This window comes from Filicampus tigris, chromosome 13 (assembly GCF_054856515.1).
Source record: "Filicampus tigris isolate MCC_2025a chromosome 13, RoL_Ftig_1.0, whole genome shotgun sequence".
Classification (NCBI taxonomy): domain Eukaryota; kingdom Metazoa; phylum Chordata; class Actinopteri; order Syngnathiformes; family Syngnathidae; genus Filicampus; species Filicampus tigris.
This window is the reverse complement of record NC_141229.1, coordinates 15,820,380-15,842,675: the sequence shown is the minus strand read 5'-3', so window position 1 is coordinate 15,842,675 and position 22,296 is coordinate 15,820,380. Positions and strand designations below refer to the sequence as shown.

The 22,296-nt window shown below is 41.8% G+C and overlaps 1 protein-coding gene across 7 annotated transcripts in view; it reads left to right on the top strand.

The window, feature by feature from the left end:
- ralgapa2 (Ral GTPase activating protein catalytic subunit alpha 2) overlaps positions 1-21,947 on the top strand; it is a 118,136-nt gene extending 96,189 nt beyond the window's left edge. For 3 of the 7 annotated variants that reach the window (XM_086049394.1, XM_086049390.1, XM_086049392.1), the window contains 2 exons: positions 13,427-13,548; positions 19,792-21,947. In XM_086049394.1, coding sequence (XP_085905520.1) covers positions 13,427-13,548; positions 19,792-19,964 — 295 coding nt within the window. In that variant the 3' untranslated portion in view covers positions 19,965-21,947. Of the gene's footprint in view, positions 1-13,426; positions 13,549-16,346; positions 17,263-19,791 lie in introns of all 7 variants that reach the window. The other 4 variants (XM_086049391.1, XR_015089285.1, XM_086049395.1 and 1 more) reach the window with 4 other exon arrangements.
- The last annotated feature ends 349 nt before the right edge of the window (positions 21,948-22,296 follow it).

Here is a 22,296-nt window from a genome sequence, read left to right as displayed (position 1 = left end):
ATAATGTTGCTGTGCTAACGCCTTTTGTTTTAACGGCCTGAAGCCGGTTGCTACTATTAGCCGTCCCAATCCTACCTTTAGCCGGGGAGGGAAGCGGGGGGCTCCAATCTGCCTGCTGCTGCTGCAAGCCGCCGTCTCTCTCCCTCCTGAGACACGAGTTTAGCGTCGCTAAATGTCCGAAATATAACCAGTCGGGGTTCGTGTGCGCATTCATGCTCTTGTCCGCTTCAGCTTGTGAAAGTGGAGGAGCAATCACCACAGTATTTTTGATTTTGTGGAGGTGATCGTGATGAGATCGCGTTTTATGTCAATAAAACTTTTGTACTTTCACAGGTTAAAGTGGACAAGAGTAGTAATGTGCATTTGCATTTTGGTGGCGATTGGTCGCCGTTTTAGACAACAGAACTGTCAAAGCGAGCAATATTACCACGCATGCCTTCCTCGCGTGACGTAGACCATTGAGACCGAAAACATAACATAAGCCACGCCTCTTTACGGGGTGGTGAAATTTGTCGTAAATCTAATCACAAAAAAAGACTTTAAATCACTACAGTCTTTTGGGGCGGACACTTTGGTACTGATGTCATTTTTACATGCAAACCTATTATATAAGTGCCAATGTTAAGCTCCTCCCAGTGTCCCTTTAAATGCAAAATGCAATTTCTAAATGGCGATTTTATTTATGAATTGAAAAAAATTCAAACCTATGTGGCCCTTTGTAAAAAAGTAATTGTCCCTTCCTTGTCAAAATGTGGTTAAGCACAGTTTTTGGAAAGATTAGTTTGTTTTTTTCTGGCTACACTGGCTACACACTGGGCAGATTTGTTGAATCAATGGCTACGTTTACGTGGACAAAATTTTAACTGTTTTCATGGACACTAAAACAAATTATTTTGGCATGCGCAGATTGACCAAATATACCGGAAATAGTAGGAGAAGAAAAAGAGGCCGCAGCAACTTCTGTGTCAACAAAACATCACTCCGTCCATTTCTACTTTAAAGGCTAGAGTTATTTCACAAATTTTTCCCGTTTGCGCTGTCACGTTGAGTCAACACTTCCTATTGTCTTGCGGCCGCTATGTCTTTTGCTCACTCTGCTTCTACAAGCTTCCGGGAACAACAGAAATACATACTGACGTCACAGACATGCATGATAAAGACGTTTTGTTCCGAAATTTCAAAATAAGTGTCTCTAGCATTTTCATGCCCGTTGATCGGATTATCAATCGGCATAAACCACCCCTCTCGTTGAGAATAAGATATTGACCGGAATGGGCTTGGCAAGGTCAGAATATTCCAATTGGGTTGTGTACATGAAGCATTTTTAGAACGATCAGGCTTTTAATCCGACTAAATGTGTCCATGTAAACATAGCCACTGAATCACTTTAATAGTACCTGTCAGACAAAGTGAAGTAGGCTATTAGACCTCAAAAAGAAATATATCATGCCATGATCCCAAAACGTTCAAGAACAAATGAGAAACAAATGTGACTTAAATCAGTCTGGATAAGGTTACTAAAGCCATTTCCAAGGCTGTCGCAGATGTTGTTTTTCTGTCAGGGTACGTTAGAGGTCGCAAACAGTCGCCAAGACGTTCACCAACGATTGCAAGCAGTTTTTGTTGTAACAAAATTTGGAACATGTTCAAAATATCTTGCACACAATAAAAACTGTTTGCGACCATTAAAACTGTTGGCGCACGTCTGGCGGACGTCTTGGCGGCCATTAGCGACTTTGAACGAACCCTGACGAAAAATCAATATTCGGGCTGTGCGCAAAGACTTGCCAACCCTCGTCACTCAGTGAGATACAGACTTAAATTGGAAGTCAACTCAAAAATCTTTACAGTCATATGTTCTATGCGGCCCCACTAGTCTAAACACGGTATTTTGATTAATATTGCATTCATGAAATATTAATTAAACAGCAAAATCCACCCGTTTTTGTGTGGGGAGGCGGAGATTTTGCCACTTGCTGTCGACTGAAAATGACATGATCAGCTTCAGAAAACAGGTGAGGCGTGATTGGTGATTATCTGAGCCCTGAGCAACTTTGATGTCATCTTCAGTCGACAGAAGTGACAAAATGCCCCCGAGATGGTTAAAGTGGGTGCATTTTGCTGCTTAACTTTTATTCCACAAATGCAAGATTAATCAGAATGCCGTATTTCAACTAGTGGGCCTGCATAGAACATATTCTGGAAAAAATATGTTTGGGTTAACTTCCTCTTAAAACGTTTTTGCAAAGAACTGTGTGTAAAAAATTCCTCCACATCAATGTGAAAGACTTAACACTAGTTTGCACCAATGCTTGATTTCATTCATTGCTGCCAAGGGTGACACAACCAGTTTTTAGGTTCTGCGACAATTATATTTTCACATAGGACCAGATAGGTTTGGATTTTTTACCCTTCATAAATAAAAGAATAATTTAGAAATTGCATTTACCTCTCCAGTATTATGAGATATTAACATTGTTTGGATGATCTGAAGTGTGACAAATCAGGAAGGGGCAAACACTTTTTCACAACACTGGATACTCGAGCTTTTATAAGACTTTGTCAACTCAAGTACTTTTTCCGGTTGTTAGACATGCATGCTTTACGTAAGCTTCAAACGGAGTTGTGTGGACTACTCGAGGGCTGAAGCCAGAGACAACTAGACTTCCAGGAAAAGCATCACAAAAGAAGAACGTAAAAGTGCAGCAATTCCAAGTAGCAGTAGTTTTTTTTCAACAAAGTATCTAGTCTTATTTCCTTTAACGTATTTTAAGTGTTTTTATTGCAGTATTTCTGCTCACCTAAAATGTTGGTGCTTCATTACAAATAATGCTCCTTCTAAGCTGTGTATCAGATCCATATATTAATACCTGGAAATCAAAGCTGAAATTGTGATCTCGTCTCATATGTCTTTTGATGTCCACAAGCAAAAACAAAGTTGAACCCACCGTCCCAAAACTTTTTAGAGGGGAATGAATATGAACCAGCTATGTATGTTTAAAGTCTGTGTGTGTCATCATCCAGTGGTGGCGAGAAGCCTTCTGTCAGCAGGGTGGCTTAGGTATACAAAGACTGAGGGTGGACGGTCAAGATGCTCTCCTGGGAGTCACCAGATCAGAGGTCAGCATTGGCTTTTGGGGGGAATCGTGCGTGTGGCTACTTATGCACAAACGGCTGTGTGTGAGCATGTGTGGAGTGGTTCGCCGCAATGGGTGGGTTGAACTAGGCACAAAATGGATCCCAGTGGACAGTCGTTTTCAGGACAGGTCCCTGTGGACAGGAGGGGGAAAAGAGGGAGCTAGTGATGAAGGTTGGTGCTGCTTGGCTGATGGGGTCCAGTAGAGACAGAGCAGCCTGCTAATGAAGAGCCATCTGAGGCCTTCATTCACCTTGAACATGGGCCTCTGCATTTGCCCTGACCTTGGCTTTGATCCACAAAATGCTTGACCCCTAGTCTCCCCAAGAGTTGCCCTCCTACCATCTGGGCAGCACGCATGCAGATGTACATACTAAAATGCATATGTATGTGCACGCATGTTGACCCGTGTGCCTTCAAGGGTAGGGTCCAAGCAATCTGGCAATTTCTTCGTCACCAGCACTGTCTTGGCCTGTATATTTGGAATGACTGGAAACACCATTCCTGCCAAAAATGCCCTTCTTCATACCTTCATATCTTTAGGTAGGAAGGTTGAGCTTGCACACCCAAAAACCATTACCCCAAGTGTCTGAATATTAAAGCAGTAATATTTGGTTAATCAATCTTGTATTAAATTTAGGAGAGCAGCATCTCTTCTGTAGTGACCCTGGATCACCATACACTTTGGTAGTTCATCATATTGGTCGACCAGCTCCCAATGAACTTACCTGACAATATTTATTTCAACATTGTGCAATCAATTTTTGTCTTTGCATTGACTTACTTTGCATCTGTCCAAGTCTTTCTTTTACTTCCCTTTAGTTGTATTCACCACCGTGCTTTCATATCACAGTTCACAGAACCTAGCACAGGCAGGCGTTAACTAGTGTTCTGGTATCGGAAAGGCCGGTACTAACAAATAAAACGCTGACGCCGGTTATCGATACTGGTATCATTATTTGAACGCAGCGCGCATATTTGAGAGCCGCATGCGGAAGGTAAATACGAAGAGAAGCCTTATCCATTATTAGCGTTGTTGGTCATCGGTCTAGTTTGGAGAAAAAGGTCGCTATAAGGACATACATCGCCACATTGGAGGCAGTTGCTTGGGGGGACTTTGATGCTATCAAGAGCCTGCAATTACTTTGGGGGCATGTCGGCTGGATCTTTGTCTCGTAGCAATGTTGCTTTTGTTTGACACAATACAGCATTCACTAGTTTAATGGTGTAAAACGTCTTAAAAGAAATGGTTTGTGTCCAGATAAACTCGTCTTTATGACCCTTCAAAGCTTTTCGAGCTCGCCCTAGCTTGCTAACTGCTAACAAAGAGACGAGTTTGTTTACAACACATCGCTCAGCAAAATGTTCTATAATGTTCCATCAACGTATATGAAATTTGTATACCTATATAATTAACAGATTAATGTTGAACAGCAGTGCAAAGTAAATCTTGAATGAAAAGTAAAAAGAAAACAATAATTGATATAGTCATCAGATCATAACCTTGTATGTTGTGATGGTGTTAAGTGGTCACGTTGAAGATTTGACAGCCATTGTGCGCGTCTGCTTTCAAACAACTTCGTTTTTGCCTCCGGTTAATCTGAATCACTGCCGGTATCACAAAATGAAATCTCTAGTTGACCGATCAGAGCAACCATAAAGAGCACAGGTGTTAACCGTTTTTAGAAACACATAACGGACTTCTGTTATCTCACTCACTCGACCGCCTGCCCCTCTGGCAGCATACAAATATGACATCACGCTTTGGGGGGTCGGTTAGAATCGATGAATATATTTTAGAAGTACAAATGCTGCACCTTGCTTTATTACAAATGTACATTCATGTGAATACAGTATGTATTCCATGTCTCACTCTCACAAGCACGAAGAGCTATGAAAATAGGCTGTTTCTTCAACATATGTATTTTGTGTGTATATGTTACTACAGATACTTCGCAAGTGATGATTTAAATATGAATAATTTTACATGCAAGTGAGTGCAGTTCTATAGAATTACAAAAAAAATTGCGCTTATTTTGAATTTTTTTCAAACGGCGAGGTATCGGTACAGTATCGGCATCAGCCGATACTGCACAGCCAGGTAGCGGAATTGGTATCGGGACCAAAAAGTGGTATCGGAACAACACTAGCGTTAACGCATTAAGACCTAAAGCGCCTGGCTCTAAATCTCCCCAAAACCTAAGGTCATCTTTTTCCCAGAAATTCAACACCCATAAAATAATGAATATTTTAGCCCCTGTAGCAGACAGAAACATAATTCCAAAATTGTTTGAGATCTTAGAAATGTAGCTTTTACACACCCCCGAGTTTATTAATCTTTACTGTTTCAATCGAAGATATAAAAATAAAGTGTCAGTGCAAGAGAAGCACTACTTTTAATTTTAAAAAATCGAGTAGTAATTACTATCCTCTTTTGTTACAAGTACGTCGATATTGTCGTTGTCTATAAACATATTTCTTAACCATATATCACGTTCTACTGGTTCAAAGTCGTCTGTATCACTGCCGTTACTCATTTAAGAGCTCCCGCGACCGCGGCCTCCGCCATTACAGTATGTCTCGAAAGAATTCCGGAACATCCTCCGCGGGCATACGACACCGTCGCGTGTATATTCTGATGCATTTCATTGGTTAAGAGACAGAGAATTAAATAATAAATAGAAAATTATGTATACGCTCTCCCGGCTTTAAGGATAGAAAGATGCAACAGCGCTCGTTGCTGGTTGTGATGGGCTTATTTTCCTGAATTGGACCTGATTTACAGAATTTGTTAATACCTTTAGGCAAGTAGCAGCATTATGCTGGCTACTGCAAACAGTTGGAGGAGGTGGAAGTTAGGCTGGCTCTTGCAATCAACTCGTATGATAGTGGGCTTATACATGTAGTTTGGCATTTTTACGACCCTATGTTGTCATCACTCACTGACAACCGATTTTGATTAGTTTTTATGCATTTATGTTTTTGTATTTCTATTGCTGTTTAACAAGAATTAATCCACTTTAAATTGACTAAACTCAGTGAACATTACAAACAAAGCCTTCATATTTATATTTTCCTTACATGTTTAGTAGTCCTTACAAAAGTCCAGCGTAACCTTTTCTCAAAATGGTGTGTTATTTTTATTTTACAGCAATTTTAGGGGTTGGTGTTTTCCCCCAAAAGGTCACTATAACTACGGACTGTGTGCCCTTGACATGGATATAATCTTTATATTACTGTTCTGAATGTGTCCCTTGATTGATTGCCCCTAGTTACTGCATAGAGGCAGCAGCGGCTGTGCATATGCAGAGGAACAAGCTGTACCCCTGGCTTAGTAATTAGAGATAAACAGAAAGAGGCGGCAGCCAGCGAGAGAATGAGAGAGAGGGCAAGATTACCCCTCACTGTGCATCAGGTCTGATTTCTATGCCGCAATTTTTTACCCACAGATAGCATTGTCCATTTACTTAAGTGAACCGATGATGACTCTCGCATTCACTCTTCTGGAAAACACCTTTTATTAGTCATCCTCTTGCCATGTTTTTCTCCCATGTCATGTGCTGCTGTCTTTTGATCATTCGCATTTTATTCATCAAATGTCCCCACCCAATCTTATCCATTTGTCTAACTCAGATGGAGGGCAGCAAAAGTAAGAATTGGAAAAGAGGTATGTATGTGTCAGAGTCAGAAGAGCGCCTGCTCCAGCTGGAGTCAATATTTGCTTTAGGAATCTCAATAACAGGCCTGCAGTCATCTGCATCTCTGATAATGGACGGCCATATGGCTATGTTGACCCACTGTGCTGAGGTTCCTCGTCTTTCTCCTCATCTTTCTTCCCCGTCATTTGTTGGCTTCACTCTCAACTTCTCTCATTTCTTTTCATTTAGTCCTTCCGTCACATGAGTTTGTCTACCACTTATCACTGAAATGGACACATTGTGTACACTTTTACCAACATAATTTATCTCCTTTTGTCATCTGTAAAACCCTCCAAATGACTCACCACGCAGAGCTGTGACCCAGGTTACCATGGCAGCAGTGCCTGGGATGTCCAACATTGTTTCCAGTCTGTGACAGAAAGCAGCGCATCAGGTTATGACTGCAAGACCGATATAAAGCACAGGAGGGAATGAGTGCTTCTACATGCTAAGCCATTGTTTTCCACGACTTCGATGCAGATACTTGTTTGGTCTTCAGCTTTTAACTATGAAAAACTACCCATTTTCTGTCGCGCTTGTCCTCATTAGGGTCGCAGGTGATCTGGAGTCTATCCCAGCTGACTTTGGGCAAGAGGCACGGTACACTGTGGACTGGTTGGCAGCCAATCAAGGCCACAAACAGCTGTCCATATTCGCATTCTAACCTCTGGACAGTTTAGACCATTCAGTTAGTATTACATGCATGGTTTTGGGATGTGGGATTTAGCCACAGTAAATTCTTAACCCACTACCTGAGAAGTGTTTGGTCGATGTGCTAACCGCTAGATCGCCGCGTTGCCTCATGAAAATGCATGCGCCATAAAATTGCACAAACGAGTACAGGTAAACCATTCTGGACATCATTACACTACTATGAATTATAAATATTTTTACCATCAGCATTTTCATCTGACTATATATGGAATATGCCACCATACTGGCACTATCTTAATCTCAACTTCCTCTTTCACACTAGCCTTTGTCTTTCTGTTCCCCCTGTTTGTCCCTTTGAGCAGCTTGGCCATCTTAGCCGTTGGAGTGTCCCGGCTCAGCTGCCCGTCAACCCGACTTTGCCATGGTTTCCTCAAAGCCATTGGTCATGGCTGCCTTGGCCCCCGCTGTGGCGGCATGTGCCCACAGCAGGCCTCCTGCCCAGTCCCTGTCTCGTCCTATCTAACCAACCCAGACTGGAGCTTCTCAGCCCTGTCCAACCTATCTCAGCTCAACCTGGTTCGTCCTTGGCTTTAGCTGCAGCCCAGCGCCACCCCATGCTGGGCACTCCTGATGGGATTGGGGCGGGGGCTGTTGAACTGTTTCTATGTTTGATACTGAAAGTGCGTTTGTAACATACAGTCAGTGGAGGATACATAGTGGTAAACAGACTGCGGTGACAATAATCAGTCATTGTTGCATCCTGCTTGCTGTCATCATGCCATCAGAGACATTTTTCCCTTAGTAGTTTCCTTTAGCATATTTTACGCAGCCCCAGCCTCCATTCCACAACAGATTTGCCACACTTCATCCTCAATAATGACATGATAATGGCCGTCGGACTGTTTTCCACCCTCACCCGCAGCTATTTCACAGCCCCATTTATTTATTTGGACTGTTCCCGTCATTTTAAATCCGGCCATCCGTCTTGCTTACTGGCTGCCCAGGCTCCAGTCGCTGCTTGTCACTCTGAATTTCAAATGGCTTCAATTTTCCCCCTGATGACACAGAGAAGTGGCGAGCAGCATATCAGAGAGGGAAGTAGTAGACATGCTGCCTGCTGCTGGAGTTCTATTAGAGAGGGGAGGGAAGATTGTTGAGAGCTGTGGTTCTCATCTGTTGTCACACTGGGACTCGCGTTTTCTTATTGTCACTAAGTTGTGACCCACTTGGCACTTCTATAGAAGTTAAGAAGAATAGATCAAATGTATTGTTCAAAAACAGTATTTAAAAACATATGTTATCATTTTGAACATCATTAGATAAGCTTACATGTTCAAAGCGCCTTTTAGAAAATGAGATTAAGAAATTGAGGATGAATATGACCACTGCATGTACAAAAATTAATATACAGTGTTACTGCATATTTGCGATTTGCAGATTCACCTATATATCGGTTTGTTTGTTTTTAATTATCCTCTGTTATTCACTGAAAACTTGCCTTAGCCACTGTTTTTGTGCTCAGGCCAAAGCTTTGTCTGGTATAAAAGTATTGCCATAGTAGTGCCAAGGAACTATGTTGAAGTGGAGTTGAGGAGCTTCATGTAGTGCTTTGCCGCCATCTTGTTGCATCTGTAAGCAATTATAACGCCTTTTTAGGCAGAGCATCTATTAATTACAGAGTTCCACTATTCGCAGCTGGGCACGGTCGCTATTGCTATAGTCAATTTTTGTGTCATAATTGCACAAAATACTGCCCAAAAATGTCACTTATACTCTTGTCTGCTTTTTAGGAAAATCTCTTATCTAATATATTTTGTGTGGAAGTTCGATATGATACAGAAACTTACCGAACAGGAATACATTTAGCGTTACACACCAAGTAATTACCTTACATTTCTGATGTATGCCTGTCAAAATTTAATTTTCCAAAAAAAATGCAACTATGACGTAGGATGTATAATATATATGTCAGTGGTTGTCAAACCTTTTTCAATGATGAACCCTTGTGAAATAATTTATATATATATATATAGAATAAGTACTCCCAATCAGCACAAAGCATTTTTAGATGAAAACACAAATAGACTCAAAACAAGAGTGCTATGCCATCAGTGCCGGATTAAAAACTTTAGAACTCCATTTGTAGTGGTATCTCTAGAAAAAAAAAGGAGATAAAACTAATTGACTTAATTATAAATTTTAAAAAGGCGACTGGTGGTCAACTGGTTAGCACGTCCCCCTCACACTGCCGAAATTGTGGGTTTCGAATCTGGCCCCGGCCTTCCTGTGTGGAGTTTGCATGTTCTCCCCGTGCTTGCGTGGGTTTTCTCCGGGTACTCCGGTTTCCTCCCGCATTTCAAAAACATGCATGCTAGGTTGATTGGACACTCTAAATTGCCCCTGGGTGTGATTGTGAGTGTGAATGTTTGTTTGTCTCTGTGTCCCTGCGATTCTGGCAACCGATTCGGGTTGTCCCCCGCCCACTGCCAGTTGACAGCTGGGATGGGCTCCGGTACTCCCACGATCCTTATGAGGATAAGCGGGATGGATAAATAAAAAATCCACATAAAATAATTATCAACATAAACCGTCCTCCTTTGGAATCTGGATCTTGATCTTTTCTCAAAAAGAAATCATTCACTTAATTTTAAATAAAAGCATAAACTGCTTTAAAAAAAAAAGTAATAAAATATCGATTTAATAATCAAAAAGAAGTTTGACAATATTACCAACTGTCAACACTGATAATCTTATTGTTGCACTTAACCAGTGCTGGCTCCCCATTAAGCTATTTAGGCAGATGCTAAGGGCGCCAGGGTCTCCAGGGGGAACCAAAACAGGTATAGAGGGGAAAAAAATCCCCTTGAATATAATTGTATTAGTTTATATTAACTCTTAAAATGGAAAATATATTAGGCCTATAGATTTAAATGCAAAGCAATGCCCAATTACTGTAATATGAAAAATAAATTGAAATAAGTTCCGACGATGACGCACCCGATCCCCCTCCCAACTACTTCCCTCTGGCTAGGTTCACACCGCAGGCAAATGCGACCCAGATCAGATTTTTTTTTTGCCCATATTTTCCCGTATCTGACTTTTTTATGATAGTCTGAACTGCTCAATTCCGATTTTTTCAAATGCGACCTGGGTCGCTTTCATATGTGGTCCTAGATCGAATACGTATCCGATCTTTTCCAATGCGATGCCGCCTGAACGGCCAGGTCGCATATATCCGACATTGACGTCAACCGGAGCCCAAAATGTGCTCCGCGCAGGCAGAGCGAAACTGCTGGCAGCAGGGTATCGAACCTACAAAGTTAGTTTGAGTAACACTATTGACTTTATATTTTACTTTAATTGAATCCACCTTGAAACATGAAGCATGCAGTGGATATTTATGGAGATCGTAGTAATTCAGCTACGGCTCAGATAGATTCATTTTTTACACACGGTTAAGACGCGACGTCATCGTTAGTGATGTCTCCATGAAACGAGATATTAAAGCCTCGCCTCATAATTTCCCCCAAATACAGTATTTATTTCTACCTGCTACCTAATCGCTTGACTGTATAAATGCCCGGACACGCTCGACCACATTTACTTCCGCAAACACAACGTCAAGTGTGACGTCGTCTCTTCTTCTGCACATGCAGGCCACTTTGACGACGCATGTGTTCATACAGCAGACAAGACTGAGGTCGCATTCATAATGTAATATGAACGCTTACACAAAAAAAAATCTGATTTTTTTTTTTTTTTTAAATCCGAATTGAGCATTAAGACCTGGAGTGTGAACCTAGCCTCTGTCGCCCTTTTGGCTGATTGCCACCTCTGATGGACTTGATGGTGATGACTAATCAGTAAATCATGTTTTTTATTTTTATGTAGCTGGGCCGCAAAGGGGGTCTTCAAACAATTTGTTGAGTTTAACTGTACTCGATATGGTGTCTACTTTATATTGGCCTAATGTATGCTTTTATTATTTGTTGATAGCATTTACCTCTCACAGGCAAATGTTTTTTCCTGCTACTAATAGTTTAAAGACATTTCCCTTTTCACTTTATATGTCAGGGTTTTAATCTTAGGGGGGAAAAGTGTAAGGGTTTGTATAATCATCACAGAGGGGGGCGCCATTGAAGAACCCCACATTGGCTGGGGCCGGCCCCTGAAACTCAACTGAGTGCTTTTACATTTAGTGAGACATTTTAATGAGACACTTGGCTTGTGCTTCACTGAGGATGTTTGTCATTGTTGGTGGCAGGGAGGCAACTGCTGTGATCAATCAAATGTTTTGCCTTGATGCTACTTTTAAAATCAATTTTAAAATCTCACGTACCCCCTGAAGTGCCTTCACGTACCCCCAGGGGTACGTGTATGGTGTAACCCCATCTGATATATGGCACAGTCAATTGCACGACGTTCATAATGTCAATGTACAATAGGTCCCGTCATAACCTGAAGACCACCTGAAATTATTTACTTGAAGTCTACAATACACCCATAATTACCGTAGTCAGTAACCCATTTGTGGGTCCCAACCAGATTTGGGTTGTAACATGCTACATTGACTCTGTTACATTTATTTGAGTAAATCTATGGAACATTTGTACTTGTGAAAGTCCAATCAAAGCAATGTAGTCTGACCCATAATATAGACATTGTACGACAGACCTGGGCGAAGTATGACTCGGGGGGGCACATACTGCCCGCCCACAGTCTCTGACCAACTCTCATAGTGACTATAAAGTCAAAGTAAAACATAAAATTGCAATGCTTTTATTTTGAAAGTTCTGCGAGGTAGCATGCAAGAGGTACGACTTGTCTGCAGTGTTGCCAACATACCGTTGTGTTGATTCTTCTGAGTTTCTCAACAGACCTGAGACAGATACAGCCTGTTTTTTTCTTTTCTTTTGAAGTATGGTTCAGATGTGTTTGCCTTTTAAGGACAGAACAATACATTCAATCTTTAAGAACAATTTTTTTTTACATTTATTTACGATTCAAGACTTTTATTCAACTTTTATGTACAATAGGTTTTGATGTAATCTTTTATTCTTGTCTTACATGTAGGCACAGTGTTACATTACATTCGGCACAGTGTTCACATAGCATATTACATTGGCATACTTTTTAGGATCAAAGCTCTACCTTGTTTTCTAATGAACACTTAGGTCAACTACCTGACTGTACGTTAATGTTGATAAAAATTTGCGAATCACTGCTTTAAGTAATTAGGATTGGATGTAGAGCAAGGGCATGTGTTGGAGCCACATTGGTTTATTTTAGATTAGGTTCAATTATATATTATTATATTAAACTTATTGTATATTTTTTACGTACTTTTGTGATTTGGAGTGATTACCCCCCCTATGTGTTGTTGTTGGCAGACTCCTGGATTGTTCACAGATTGATTGACATGCACATATCAGGTGTGTTTAAATGGACGTGCAAGAGGGAAGTCAAATGTTTGCTATGCACAGACGGGGTGATCATATAGTCTTTCAACCACTTACCCTTACACTTACTACGCATACGTTTGACTCATACACCACAAAGACATTTTTGCAAGCTATTATTCATTTGTCATTTGGAATTGTGAATCCCATTTGGAACTTTTTTGGATCGCAATAAACATCATTTGGAATCTTAGTACCAACAAAATTCTCGACTGATTGCTGAAAAGTGCGTCTGAAACTTTAACCCCGATTTGAGCGCCTTATGGTTGGACATTAAAAGCCGGAACAGTATGTTATTTTCATAAATTGCAATATGTTACCAAAAATATGATCGATTCTAATTGAAGTTGAGGAACTTTCAAAGACTTAATTTTACAATTAATTTTCATCATTTTTTATTTTTTTTTTAATGTGAGCTTGACTTTACTGTTGCTCTTGTTACATATTTATTCATATATTCCTTAATGATGGTTAACCAGCTATGAAGAGAGAGCCCTCTACCTGGAAGCTATTGTCCAGAATCACAGAGAGGTCATGACATTTGAAGACTTTGCCTCGCAGGTGTTCTCTCCCTCCCCTGGCTACCCAACGAGCGGGACAGGTGAGAAATCACCCGTATTTTACTTCCTAACTTTCACTCTGCTCATTTTGTCCCCTTGTTTTCCCATCCGTGCAATTCATGTTCCTTCCTTATCGTCTTTATTTGTCGCCACTCGTCCAAATCGATCGCGGCAGCAGAAACGCACCTGACTGCACTCATCGGCTCCACCTTTGCTCTTCTTCCACCTTTACTATCAAATATCAAACAACAGGCCTGGCTCTCCACTGACTTCAAAAACATGCTCCTCAAGCCACTTGCTGCAATGTCTTCCCCATGAATATAAGCAGCCCTGTTAAATGTCTCTCAGTGTTTGTGATTTGCGTGTGTATTTGTGTGTGTGTCTGTGTGTCGCCATGAGATCATTCACCAACACTTAAGGGATCCCTCCGGCTAAAGAGCAGCCTGCGGATGTCAGCACAGGACTCTTATCACTTCATGATGAATAGAATCCAAAGCGTGCCTTATCTTGTTCTTCCTACTTGTACTAGCAGTGATCGATCCACAGCTGCACACAAATCAATACAGGATTGCACTTTTCTCCTCCAGTGGGTCTCGACGCGTATTCTTAAGGGAGAGTAGTATACAATAGCACACAATTTTTTTACATGTAACAATTTAAATTGAGAGACAGCAGCTGTGGCTTTGAATAGTTAATAGGGAAATATGAAGAGGTATGCACTTGTGCTATTCATGTTTATCGTCAGATCGTCAAAATGCTGTATTTAAAACACTTTTTTGCCTCCGAAAGATTCACTTTTGTGTAACTACACTGATTCAAGTGCATTAGTTTTTCTGTCCCACATTTTATACTGGTTGTAATATCACAACGCTATTGAGTCTTCTTGCGACACTTGACTTTTAAAAATCCCAAACAAATGAATATATGTCATTTTGAAATATACTTATACTTAAAATATTATATATAAATATATATATATGTATGTATATATATATATATTTTTTTTTTAAAGAAAGGCTCAAAATAAGCGATTTCGCATCACAGTTTGTGGGTCAGTATTTGCATTTTGTGCCTCATCAAAACATAATGAATAGCGAAACTGAGAATCATTTTCGACTTTTTCGATAGTTGCACTGCTGAGACGGTCCCAAAAAGCTTTGCTGGGGTTGGACAAGCGCACGTTAATGAGCCGCAAGGCCGTTACGTCACCTACTCGCGGGTGCAACACCAGCTAGCCAGCAACGAGTTTCGGCTGGCTTCTCCTGCTGCTAAACACATCGCTGAGCCTACATCAGTAATCGTCACCTCCATGGCAGTGAATAAGATGCACTTCTGACAATCATCGCTCTCACGAGAGGATTGTGAGGAAAGACGGAGAAGTCATGATGATTGCTAAAATAACCTAAGCTTGACATTTAATCGAAATTAAGTGCTTAAGTGATGGAGTACACTTTGAATGGCAGGCAAATTAATAAGCGCCTGCACTCTGGCTAAACACAACCCTAAAACTGGAAATTAATTAAATTCCATATGTCGGCATACGTCAGCCATTAGGAGTGGTCTATAAGCTTGTCGGATAACATTTATAATATCAAATTATATATATAAGTCGTCGGCAAAACAGGCATCCGTTTGTGATGGACTGAGAGGTCCATCGGTACTTGACCCGGATTATTACGCTGGCGGATGAAAAGCCACGTCGGTCAGTGTTTAATCCTTTTTATTTATTTGTTTGTTTATTTTTTTATAAATTTCCCATCAATCGTCAGTACAATGAGCGTCTGTCCATGACGGACTCACGAGCCATTCCGTCAGCTACATACAAATTGTCACGACTCACCATATAGTTTTGCTTGAAAAAAAAAAAAAAAAATCAAAATTCAAGATATTTTAATCCAATATTAACTCATTCGCTGCTAGACATTTTCAAAACCTCTTTTACCCAAACGTTTGAAAAAATGTGATGAAAATATAAATCAATTCCTGGGATTGAATGGCTGGACTGTGAAAAGACAAGTAAATTCGTCAGTGGCTGTGAATGAGTTAAAGAAGACAAATCCCATTTTAAAAGGGAAGTCAACCCGAAGGTATTTTTTTCAAAAATATGTTCCCACCAGGCCCACTAGTTGAAACACGGCATTCTGATTAATTTTGCGTTTGGGGAATACAAATTAAGCAGAAAAATACACTCGTTTTTAGCCATCTGTGGGGGCGGCCATTTTGTCTTCTGTCGCCTGAAAATGACACCACAACTGCTCACAACGACCAATCATGGTTGACCTGTTGTCTGAATCTGAGCAGTGATTGGTCCTAGTGAGCAGTTGTGATGTCATTTTCAGTCGACAGAAGACAAAATGGCCGCCCCCACAGATGGCTAAAAACGAGTGCATTAAATCTTATTCCACAAATGCAATATTGATCAGAAAGCCCTATTTCAACTAGTGGGCTTGCATAGAACATATTCTTGAAAGAAAAAGGTTTGCGTTGACTTCCCGTTTAAGACTTTTTATTTTGCAGCAATTGTAATATTCAAATAATGTAATTGTTTTCTACTCAGAAAGCTCTGCAAATGTAAAAATATTCATACTCATGTCAGTGTTGGTCTTTAATTGTAAATACTGCAATACAAAATGAAATATTAGTTTTACTAATTTGGGCATTGTTAACCGGCCAATCAATATGGTCGTTTTCTATTGTCCTGTTGTTCATTTGTGCCTGCGTATCTCGCTTTCTGCGTGTGTGTCTGTCTGTCTGACTGTCTGTCTGTCCCTCCTCCCTCCCTCCGTGCTGGTCTGCTTCCCATTGCTGCCACTAACATGTCATCCATGCCTCATGACAGCGTGCAGGCGTTGGCCGGGAATGGTTTGGGACATGGAATACCCTTGGGCCAAACTGGACTGTAAGACTCTTGCTTTGCCTCCTCCACACTCGGCATGACGCCCAGCCACAGCCCACTAACATCTGTATGTTCACTTAGGTCACCCCCAAGTCTCACAACCATTAATAGATACCTGGGGGTGACGCATGATTTAGCCGTAGCCCCTAGCAGGGGTCCACTGAAAGTGCATATGCTGCATGCTATGTGCTACGTGCCCCTGCAAGTGATTCCGTGTTTTGCCGTGGAGGCTTTAACATTACATGAGTCAGCCTCCTCCTTTGCGTTTGTGCCGTCTTGATGGCTTGGGTCAGGAACCTCCACAGTGCTTCATTATGGCGTCTTGCATGAATTAGTCCGTCACCAATCCGTCCATTTTGCACTAAATAATGGTTTTGTTTTTTTCATTCACCAGTATTTGCCATTAATCTCACCAGTGAGTAAAGTGAGTGCAAAGTACTGGCCTGCGATGCCTTCACAAATCACCCACCGTCTTGAGATGTCGTCTTGTCTTGAGGAGCAGTGCTCCAAAGTGTGTTGCTACCACGTCAACTGGCCACCGTTCATACTTCGTACATGCCTCACAAATTAAGCTTCTGTATATGGCTGTTTTGTCCGGTGGACAGCAGACCTAATGGTCTTAAAAATATCACCGGTGGAAAAAAGGTACTCGGTAAACCTTGACTGAGTTTCAAACTTTCCAGTGACAACTAACCCGGGTGCCACACATGCCGTCCAAGCATCTTTTCAGCAGCGATGTGTCGTGTTCACTGTGCCGTGGTGTTTGTGTCTGTCCACTGCCGTCTCATGTGATGCTCTACTCTTTTTCCCTTTTTAGATTAAATTTAACTTAAAGGTCCAAATACTGTATATGACGAAGGTAAGCAACGCGGGTCGGAGCGACATCCTACCCTTCGCTCATACATGCATCCTGGCTGTTGTAACTCAACCCCACCCCGCCCCCTTCTTTTTTTTTTTCCATCCACTACTAACCAATCTTTATTTACTGATCACACTGACAAAGGGAAGGGGACAGCGAAAACCAGGCTGTTTGTTCGCTGGGTGTCCTCCTGTCGAGGCCAGGCTGGTAATTGAGCGGTGGCGACAATTAGCACCTGACTAAGTAGCAGCATGAACAATACGGCTACACTACTGGCCCTTGCTTGTGCATGCCAAGCGCCTTTTATCCCTTTTCTCTGCAAACGCTTTTCTCTTTTCTTTTAAACCCGCCTCCCCTCCCCCTGAATTTCCTCCTGTTGGAGTGTGCCTGTTTGCCTGAGGCGGACTCTGAGACCAACACCTGCCACACTGGAAGACGTCTTTGTCATGTGAAGCCTTGTTTGAACTGCCATAGAGGGGACCAGTGGGACAGCAGCGACCCTATTTTTTTTATTTATTTTTATTTTTTTTTTGCATCTCCTGGTTGACGTCCCGCCGCTGTTTCCACCTGAAACAAACGTTCGGCAAAGCTAGCTATATGAATCCTGGGTCTAAATGACAACAGCAGTGACTCTGTGGAACTTTTTGGATATGAAAATTCATTCTTATTTAATAAGGCCACACAAGCATCAGCAGTAATTAAACAGCACATTGTGAGAGATGCTGCTGTTTGGAGCAGTATGTTTTAATGGACCACTTAATGGATAGGGAAGCCTGAGTGGGTGAACTGCACCGCAATCACAAACTAATGAGACTTCTTCCTGTCTATCATTTGCCTTTGTGGTAGATTCAATTTTAGCATGTAATGAGTGTTTACTGTAGGAATTAGTGTAGAAGAATACAGGAATGCAGGATATGAACTGCCCAAAGGGCTAGACCCCATATTTAGCCCAACCCGTCCCATATATATATTTTTTTCATATTCATATGCAGATTTGAGAATGTTTGGAACAGCCCCCCCACCCCACCCTACACGCACCTCCCCTCACACACCCACTGTTTTATCCAAAGCCGTGGCCCCTGGATGCTGCTGGTGTCCACTGTGCTGCTGAGTGTCTGTTACTCCAGCCATCTGCCATTCCTTTTAGCCGCTGCAACTCGAGATGCTCTGCAAAAAAAAAAAAAAGATGGCAGAAAATAAAAGGACACGGAAAGAAAATAGGCAACCAGATGCTTTCCCAACAAAGCAGAGGAGTTGTTTAAACTCGCGTCAAGGGGCAAAGGCGGGCAGGGGGCTGCAGGTTGACCAAGGAAGTCAGGCCGGCCCTCATAACATTTGATTGTCCTCGCCAACATGTTATGACCACCTGCCTGCCTTTTCCATAATTCTTGATGTGCAGCTTTTACGAACAAAAAGGAAGCACACAGACCACAACAAGACAGTGACAAGACAGTTTTTTTTCAAAGCATGAAATATATAAATATATATTTCTAGCTGTTACAACAAAGGTTTCTCCCTTTTTTTTTTTAATCTCCTAAGCATCCTGACAATCTCGAAGCCAGCTTCTTCTTTCACAAGCTATGCTTTCCTCAGCATGTGAAACAGCATGAACTTGACAAAAATGGTTTCCAGTGGAACCTCTAAAGCCCATCAAGTCGTACGGCTTGAAAACCGTTCATCCAAAGTCGCCTTGCCATGACGTCACGTGTGATACTCAGTTCCACCAGCATCAAATGAAAAATCCTAAAGTATTAACCCTGAACTCAACACGCACCAACATAGGGCCACATATGCTACAAGCGTGTCAGACCGATTATCACGGTCACTTGCAAAATATGCAAGTCTATCCACAAGTACAATAAAAAGGCAAGTCAAATAGAAAGATTGAAACAGAAATGCTTCATTTTTTTGGGAGCCAGCTACAATGTCCGGTCCTACAACACGCTATGCTATAGAACACAAGATGAGAGCAGCTGGCTCGTTGAAGAGGAAAAACATGCAGCGGGCTCCCATTGATTACAAGTGCATTCAGCATAACGAGTTGTGTTTTGAAGCATTTATTTTTGATTTGTTTCTGTACCTGTCCGTCGAAATGTCTCTGGTATTAAATTTCTGCCATCTACTGGGGGTGCCAAGTACTTGAAAAGGGGACCTGTAAATTTAATAAATGTTTATGATAGCAATCCTGGAAGGGGTTATTTCTATTTCCGTTATTCCCTACGAGGAAATCGTTTAGATTTCAAAGCGGGCATCGACCAGCCTCCCAAAACAAATCGTTTTTCGACTTTAGAGGCTCCACTGCGTTCACTTCCTCACGTCTTCATCCTAACGACTAAAGCCAGGGAGCAAATGTTTTACCCGCGAACGGTGGTTCGAGTGGGGCGTTTTGCTTTGAGGGCGCGGCCGCATGCATGAAAAAGCCCTCCGAGAAATGCCGATGAATCACACCGCCATGTTTGAGCTGCTGCATCTCCCAGGATCGGCTTTTTTTGTAACGCTCTCTCTGCTTTGCAAATATGTCACTTGCAGGTTCCCTCTCCAGCAGCACAAACACTGAATTCTCCGCCTCCTCCTCCTCCGCCGCTGCTACATGGACAGACCCTGTTGACCAGGTTTCCCCCACCATGCCCCGGGCCGCCAGGAACCGAGTCTCCGGAAGACTCCGCAGATCGGCTAGCGCGATAAGCAAATCGTCCAATTGAGCTGAAATATAGCCTGGAATTTTTAACTGCAAGAAACTTGATCGTGTTTTTGTTGTTGTTTTGTTAGCTCTTGGCGCATGAATATGTAACGGGAGGGCAATGCAATTTTGAACTGAAGTGGCAATCACTCACTCTGTTGTGACGTTTCCTCTTTAAGCAGAACATTAGCCCTAAGATGTTTAGCCACTTTGACTGCAAGCAGTGTCATTTTTTTTCTCGTGTCCTCTAATGCATTTGAGGAATCCAATCTTTTTAGGAAACGGGAGACTTCTTTTTCCTTTAGCTCCTGAATGGTAACTCTGTTACCAAATATTGACTTTTTTTTTTTTTTTTTTTTTTAATAACCTTATTCTGCCTTTTTTTCCACCTTGTTTTTGTATTGGTGTTGAAGAGTGCTACTTGTGTGTAGTGAGCCCCCAACACAAGTTTTGAACAGTCCCAATTTGGAAGCCGCCCTTTCTGCAGCACAAGTAGCAGCTGCACTTGCTGTTTCTAAAGCCAGAGTGGACAGTCGGTGACATCTTTCTAACTTGAGTGGAACTGAAAGTTGTTGGATTCTTCTTTTCTTTTTTTTTTTAATCACTCTAAGGTTCCTTTTTTTAAACGGATTCAGATAGATTGTGTCATGATTTGATTTATTCAACTCTGCTGGAATGAGAAAAGACTGCGTTTTTAATTTCATTGTGATGTTGTTAACATGGGCTCGTGTCCGGTAATTGAATAAGTTCCTGCTGTCTCTTTCCTCCTCCATTTGTTTCCGTCCTGTGACATCGACATTCCAACATTCAAGCCATTGATTTTTTTTTTTTTTTCTTTGCACTCTTTTGTCCATGGGATCAACTAGCATTGAATGTTCTTGGGCGTATATTGCTTTAAATGTTATTTTCTCTTGTATGTTTCTTAGATGTAAATAGAGAGTCCTATTTGATGAATTATTTCTGCGGTTGTGTTGTTTTGTGTAGGCGAAGCTTTACTCGGTGCACTGATGTGCGTGTGTTCGCGTGTGGGGGTGCGTGCGTGCGTGCGTGCGTGCGTGCGTGTGTGTGTGAGACACCTCACAGTGCCTCTGGATTGTCTGCTCTGATGTTGTCCCATGGCCGTTTGAGTCTAAACATGGACGCCCTTTAACTTGTCTTAGCAGTGTGTTTTTTCCTCTCCCCTGCGACCTACAACAAAAACAACAGCAGATGGATTTGGAATGGCGACTCCTCTTAATTATATGTGCGGCGCATCTCCCTCTTGTCTTTGCCTGCGAATGGAATCAAGTGGCTCCTCCTCGTTCCCATGATCCACAGGCTTGAGTTTGGCGTGACATGCCTGAGGTGAACTCTCAGAGGCCTCCGAGCAACAGCCTGGCTGGCGCTCTCACCTCTCCAGTTGCCATGGCAGCCAGGTGTTCCCCACACACACGTAGGTACCCTCTAAGGACTCCACCCAGGCTGCATGCGTATCCCCATCTGGTGCGTTCATATGCCTTACTTTTCCACCTCCTCACACATCTTCAGCTATGTTTGTTTGTTTGCTGGTGGATGCAAACATGCAGCTACCGATATGTTTGTGCTTTTTCTGTTTGGAAGAGGAAGAATGTATAAATCCCTTACCGTCAAGGGGTTTTGGTTTCCTTTTTAAAGCCACTTGAAATAATAAATCTAAAGATTGTAGCATAGTGATGATGTCTGTCTTTGCAGGCGGAACAAGAAAAAGTGTGTGAAAAAAATAAGCTTGTGATTTTTTTTTTTTTCTTTCTCCTCCTTGTTTTAGCATTTCTTGTATGTACAGGGTGTCAAATTTGAGGGCTAGATCACCTTAATATAAATAGATACCTGTAATATATTCTTTGTATATGAGTAAAAGGGGGGCTTTAGGAAAAAAGCTTGAAGATGTCATCTCTTGTCAACATATCAGACTGTTTTTAATGATCTGTAATCTTTTGTTAGAGATGTGAAAATTGAAACATTTCATTAAATGCAATTTGAAATTGTACGTGGTGGCGTTTGTCCTTTATATTTTCCTGATGGTGGGTAACCTCTGATTTGATCCATTAGTTGTTGTGCGTGTGTGTGTATGTGTGTTGCAGTGCCGTTACTATGGGCTTTGTGACCCGGGCCAGGCCTGGCTAGTAGCAGTGGGGGTAACCTGACCCTCCTCCCATCTGTCTCCCCTGCTGCTCAACCTCGTTTAGAGGAGGCCTGCATAATGGAGCCTCACTGGGAGGTGCAGGTGCAATTGCACCAAGCACCTTCGGGTGCCGTGCCTCACCTTTTCCACATAAAGACGCCAGAAAAGCACTTGACTGTAATTTGAGCCCAAAAACTTATGTGGGAAAGAAGCC